At 37.6% G+C, this 6823-nt stretch overlaps 1 protein-coding gene across 1 annotated transcript; it reads left to right on the forward strand.

Moving 5' to 3' along the window:
* The first annotated feature begins 4533 nt into the window (after nucleotides 1-4533).
* LOC145796065 (uncharacterized) lies at nucleotides 4534-5948 on the forward strand. The gene is made up of 4 exons (XM_082881054.1): nucleotides 4534-5196; nucleotides 5333-5423; nucleotides 5526-5621; nucleotides 5700-5948. Exons 1-4 carry the CDS (start codon nucleotides 4772-4774, stop codon nucleotides 5946-5948), a joined length of 861 nt encoding a protein of 286 aa, XP_082737180.1. The 5' UTR covers nucleotides 4534-4771.
* The last annotated feature ends 875 nt before the right edge of the window (nucleotides 5949-6823 follow it).

Raw genomic sequence — 6823 nt, forward strand, 5'->3', positions numbered from 1 at the left:
TTCTTTTTTTTTTTTTTTTTTTTTTCCCCTAAATTAAGGCCAAGTTTGACAAGTTAAAAAAAAGTCAAAAAGTTACTCAAAAAATTAAAAAGTTATCACTATTCACCAAAAGTCAAAAATTACGGCTGCACAACTTTCAATCTTAATTTCTCCATACACATTAATTTATACAATTTTTTAATACATATTTTTTCATAAAAATTCAAAAAGTTAACCCAAACAACTATATTTTTTTCCACAACTTTTTACCCCAAAAAATTAAAAAGTGCACTTGTTTAGGACATTCCAAACTACCCCTAAATTTTTTATTTTTTGTATTTTTAAGAATTTTTTATTTAAGATCTCTCATATTAGTATTTTACAAGATCAACATATAATATTTTTATAATAGTTGGGGTCTTTCAATATTTTTTTCAGAAAAATTTATCTAAATTTCAGTTCGTTACAGAGAAATTTTAATTTCTCATAAATTTATTTGTGATGAACTAAATTTTTTCTAATAATATTATTGAGAGACCTTAAGTAATAAGAAAACATATATATATTGGACCTCTTCTACTATCCAAAGTTAAATAGGAATATTTTACTAATTTTCCCTTCTTTTTTTAATATTTTATACAAATTTTTTATTTTTTAAATACACCTAAAATAAAGGAGAGCTTTTTTAGTAAATCCATTATCTAAGAGTGTTGTTCCATGAAACCCATACTGTTGTGTAATATTCCATTAGGTCCATTTTATACAAAAAAGACCAAAAAAGCCCTAAAAAAACACGCGCCCCTCTCTCTTTCTCTTTGAATCTAATAACCGTTTCTCTTCCCCTCTCTATTCTTGCGCAAGAAATCACGCACAGTACCTCTACAGTCCAGAAATCCAAAACCACATTCCACATCGCCTCGACGCCCCGAAGACTGTATTCCTTCCATCGTTGCATCGTCGCATCGTCTCATCATCTTCTCCTCATCCCTACGCCGAGAAGCCTGTCTTCGTTCGATCGTCACATCGTCTCATCATCTTCTTCGCCGTTTGTACGCCCAGAAAACTGTATACGTTTCTTCGTCGAATCGTCCCTTCGTCTCAACATCTTTGTCGTCGAAATGGGCACAAAACGTAAGCATTCATTTATTCTGAACCCCTCAATCGTAATCCCTAAATTTTTTCACTTTTGCACTCAAAAACATTACACTTGCCATTACATTGTGTTCACAACTGTCAACATTCGAAAATGTTCTGGTTGTAGTTGTTGTTATTGAAAAATGTGAACATTTACATTGATTGGAAATGGTTTGATGATCAAATTATTCCAGATGTTATTCTGTTGTTGTTCAATGCTGTGACCATTGACATGGTTTCAAAAAAAATTTGGCCATTTTTTTTTTTTTGTTGCTGTTGGTAACAGATATGAACATTCACATTGACTTAAAATGTTTGCGTAATCAGGTATTAATGGTGTTGTTGTTGTATGCTGTGAAAATTCACAGGCATTGACACACTTTGGCCAATTCTGTTGTTGTTCTGGTTGTTGGAAGATGTGAACATTCACATTGTCTGATCACTGTAGGACAATCAGATATTATTGGTTTATTGCTTTCGGGCTACGCTGTGAACATTCACATTGTCTGAAAATTTGCCTGAAAAATTTAGGACATTCAGATAGTATTCGTGTTGTTGTTCTATGCTGTCAACATTGACAATTGCTGGAAATTTTAGGAGGATCAGATGTCGGTGGTGTTAATTATATACGATGTGAACATTCACATTGCCTGAAAGTTTTAATTCGATCAGACATTATTTGTGCTTTTGCTCTACGCTGTGAACATTCACATTGTCGGTAAAATTTGCCTGAAAATTTTTAGAATTGAGTTATTATTGGTGTTGTTGTTCTATGCTGTCAACATTCACATTTGCTGGAAATTTTAGGAGAGTCAGATGTAGGCGGTGTTAATGTTCTACGATGCGAACATTCACATTGCCTGTAAGTTTTAGTTCAATCAGATATTATTGGTGCTTTTGGGCTAGGCTGTGAACATTCACATTGTCTGTAAAATTTGTCTGAAAAATTTAGGACATTCAGATAATATTGGTGTTGTTGTTCTATGCTGTCAACATTCACATTTCCTGAAAATTTTAGGATAGTTAGATGTTGGTGGTGTTAATGTTTTACGATGTGAACATTCACATTGCCTGAAAGTGTTAGTTCAATCAGATATTATTGGTGCTTTTGCTCTAGGCTGTGAACATTCACATTGTCTGAAGAATTTTAGATGAGTCAGCTATTATTGGCGTTGTTGTTCTATGCTTTCAACATTCACATTGCCTGCAAATTTTTGGATAGTCAGACATTGTTGGTGCTGTAGTTCTAGGCTGCGAACATTCAAATTGCTTGAAAATTTTTAGAGAGGCATATTTTATTGGTGCTGTTGTTCTATGCTGTGAACATTCACATTCCCTGAAGATTTTAGGACAATCAGATATTATTGGTGCTGCTCCTATATGCTGTGAACATTCGCATTGCCTGAAAATGTTATACATGCTCTTCAACGATGTTCATGGTTGTATAAAAATGCATTGTTTACCACACACTGACACGATATGTTCATTGTGTTTGTCGTGACACAGTCGAAATACACATTCATGTACCTATGTGAATGTTCACAACCACACACAAACTCTGGTGCTTCACACCCACGCACACAACTGTGAACATGCACACCAGTGGAAATGCTGTGAATGTTCACATCTGTTCCACTATGCTAATCACATGAGCCTTCACTTAATTTTTTTTAAATGCTCCATTTTGCAGATGTCGCACACAAGAAAACCGGAAAGAGAAAAAGAGATGAGTCCCATGTGAAGGAAGAAACCCCAAAAACAAATACTTGCACCAATGTCGACATGCGCCATGTGAACTACAGATCTAATATGACCGGACTGGTCAAATTAATGAAAACCACCAAGTTCACAGAAGCACAGCTTCGGTGCCTTCGACAAACACCTTTTTAGAATTTGTTTGATGCATTGAGAAACAATCAAATCGACCTGGATAAATGCATGAAGTATGATGACGTTGTTGTGCATGTACTACAAATGTACCAAGCTTCAGAAGATGCCTTCTACATTGGGCAGAAGAAGATGAAAATACACAACAGCGACATCAAGCTGATTTTCGGTGTGGACTGTGGCAGCAAGCCAATGGACATATCATACGGTGCGAAACCAAAGACTGGCATTGTAAACAGAAGATGCAAAAACGTCAGCCGGTTGACTTCAAAATGGATACAAACCCTTTTGACCGAGGCATTGAAAGGAAAAAAGAAAGATGACAACGAAGAAGTTGCCCGACTAGTGTGCATGTATGCTTGCCAGAAGCTTTTTTTCTCAACAAGCGGAGAGACAATAGGATGGGGCTACTACGCACATATGGTCCCACTGGAAAGCATGCAAGAATATGATTGGGCCAAGCAAATTAGGACAATGTTGACATCATCTATTTCCCAAAATGACAAAAATCCAGCAAATGTCACCGGCTGTGTCATGTTATTGATGGTAAGTACCCATGTTTTCAAATAATAACATTGAAATGTCCTCTAGAGTTTTTCATCTAAGCCAACTGTCAACATTGGCATCTGCACCTCTGATGTGAATGTCCGTAGGCAATTATGTTTCACAGATGTGAATGTTCACATCTGAACCACTGATGTGACTGATCACATCCACTCATAACATACTACTGTGCATGTTCACAACAGTGCCACAGCACTTATGTTTCTGTCATCATTCACATCAGTGATTCAAATGTGAACAGTGTGAATGTTCACATTCAATGATAATGTACCACTCTGAATGTTTACCACACTGCTCTGTAGGCAATTATGTTTTCACTACTGTGAATGTTCACATCTGAAGCAGTGAATGTGATCACATTCACTCATAACATACTTCTGTGAATGTTCACAACAGTGCCACATCACTCACGATTCTCAGATGTGAATGTTCACATTCAATGATAATGTACTACTGGGATGTTCACAACAATGCCACTGTGATTAATGTTCACATAGGTTGCCCTTACTCTGCAAATGCTAAATAACAATATGCGTTTCTTGTTTTATTGAAGTACTGGTTGTGTGAGCACACAACCGTCCTCCAACCTCACAGACCCAATGCTTTCCTCGCTGTGTGAAGTGGGATCTGACTGCTTTGCAGAAGAAGATGAAAACCATCTCTTTAGCAGATTTGGGTTTTAATGAGGTAGGGCCTTCAACTAGTGCTCAAAACATTCACATTATAACACCACCCAAAATATATGCGTTAAGTAACATAATTTTTTCATTTTCAGGTTAATGCCGGTGAACTCTTTGCAATCCCAACAGAATTACAAAAGTTCAAGTGTAAAACATTGAAGGTGGAGCCTGAAATTTATGAACCAGGCAGAACATCTCCCAACCTTTCTGACATCAAGGGAGAACAAGACAGTGGCAGCAACTCCCACTTTTCTGGGGATGGGGTAGACCTGAAGAACAGTGATGAGGACATTCACATTCCATTTAGCAGCTAACATTATGACAGCGCTATTGTAATACCAGACACAAAGCAACCTGATATCATTGATGTGCTTATCCAAGAAAATCGGAAGGCTTGGGGCGTCATAAGGCAATGGGAAGCAAAGTACAAACACCTTCAATTTTCATGGGAGTTGAGGGCAAGAGTCATAGCTGATCTTGAACATAGATTGTTTAACCAGTCCAGCCCACCCAACGTGAATATCGAAATGAATAAGTCCATGGAGCAGAAGGATCAAGAAATCAAACGCTTAACGCAGCTGGTCATCGACTTAGAATGCGATAAAACAATTCTTCAGGATCTTTACGATGACCAGTCAGTCCACATTGTCACACAAGCTATGTCAGAAAGGCAACCCCCTAGCCTAATGCAACACAATATCAGCCCACCTTCAAGGGTCAAGCGTATAAAGGAAAAAGATCGCAAAGAACATCGCCTGCCTGACTTCCAATACCCAGACTTACCTGGCCAAAAGCAGCCCCATCCAGTCGAAATTGTTGAAGATGTGGAGGAACACCCACCAGCGAAGCAGCCAAAAAAATTATCCTTTACCAAGAAGTTCAAAGTCTGGGCCAAGATGTCCAAACATGACAAACAAAAGGTCCAAGCTTTACAAAAAAATGGAGGCGATGAGTAAGTGACTGTGCAAACATCCAATGTTAACATTCACATTCCGTAATAGTCTATATTCCTCACTGTGTTCAGTTTTTTTGGGTTGTTGAGAAATATGCAATGTGAATATTTACATTGGTTTGTTAATAATGCCCAGGCTGCTGGTGTGGAAAGGAGATTCGAAGGCTACACATGTGTATTTTGATGACATTGTCAACCTTATCAAGGAGGAATCAATACACAGCAATGTATGCCATTACAAATATAATTCACTCTTCATGCATATGCACACACATACACACACACTCACAACCACAAAATCTATATAATATGACCCCGTGTTTGTGCAGCTCATAGATGCATATGCTGAAATGTTGCATGAACAACAAGAGGTGGTCAACCCAACTTCGGATGAAGCCTCATTGATCTTCACGAGCATGTGTTTGGTAAAATCTATCATTCCATTACTTGTAATGTGACTGTGAAACTTCACAGTCCATTAATTATTTGTCAAATGTGTACAGAAAGTGATACGAGAGTACCATCCTCGCAAAAGGAGTAAACACATTGACGCACATGTCAAAAACTACCAAGGAGAGAGATACCTACTATTCCCATTGCATCATGAGTACCACTGGACGATAGTTGTGTATGATGCTAAAGAAAATTTGTGGAAGCATTACAACTCGTTGCGCCCAAGAACAAGCATACATGACCCGCATATCAACCAAGCAAATGAAATTGTAAGTGGCTATTTTTCAACACAAACATGACTTGTTCTCGTGCATTAAATAACTGTACACACACATGTTTGTAAGTGCCTAATGTGAAATTCCATACACAGAGGAACTACATTGAGCATGTTGTGAGCGTTACTGGCGAGTCATCACCGCTATACACTAAGTTAGCAGGCCAAAATACAGCACAACCAACCAAAAGTGTTGATGTCTGTCCTCAGCAAGGCGACGACTCGTAAGCCTCACTACATTTTTTCCAAATCGTCCATAACCATTACGCAAATATTCATGTCAACTGCTAATCAAAACCATTTCAAATTTACAGAGTGGACTGCGGACCTGCAGTATGTTACATCATGCGGGCGCACATATATCATGAAGAAATTGTGGGCAGCCTCAGTAGTGCAGAATGGTGTGGACTACGAGATTTGTTAGTGCATAGTTTTTTGAATCATAAGAAATCAGAGCTTCCTTAAAACCTATAGGTGGGGGGTGTCCACCTACGAACTAACCAACAGTCGATTTTAATGTTAATATGGAATGCGTTGATATTTTGACACAACAACTGATTGTAAAACAGTGATACAACATCTGTTAATAGGGAAAAGGCAGCTGCGAATTTTGAACTAATTTTGGTGTTGTTATGTTTTACATATGTGAATGTCCACAGTTGTACCACTAATGCGAATGTTCACAGTCACGTCCGATATGCATAATGCTGTGTTGTTATGAGAAAAAATTCTGCGAATGTTTGAACCTGACATAATTACGTGACATAATTACGGATCACATACACATGTGTGAATATTCACATTTGTTCTTGGTCATAGCAATTGTAAACACTGATGTGAATGTTCATACTCACTTATGACATTCGTAATGTTGTGTTGTGATGAGCATTCACTTATGAT

Source organism: Camellia sinensis, chromosome 7 (genome assembly GCF_055761805.1).
Source record: "Camellia sinensis isolate YWXY chromosome 7, ASM5576180v1, whole genome shotgun sequence".
Classification (NCBI taxonomy): Eukaryota; Viridiplantae; Streptophyta; class Magnoliopsida; order Ericales; family Theaceae; genus Camellia; species Camellia sinensis.

Excerpts from the sequence above, each read along its gene's own strand:
- LOC145796065 (XM_082881054.1), top strand. The coding sequence starts at position 4,772 with ATGAATAAGTCCATGGAGCAGAAGGATCAAGAAATCAAACGCTTAACG. Across the intron at positions 5,424-5,525 it reads AGGAATCAATACACAGCAAT|CTCATAGATGCATATGCTGA; the intron begins GTATGCCATTAC and ends GTGTTTGTGCAG. Across the intron at positions 5,622-5,699 it reads TCTTCACGAGCATGTGTTTG|AAAGTGATACGAGAGTACCA; the intron begins GTAAAATCTATC and ends AAATGTGTACAG.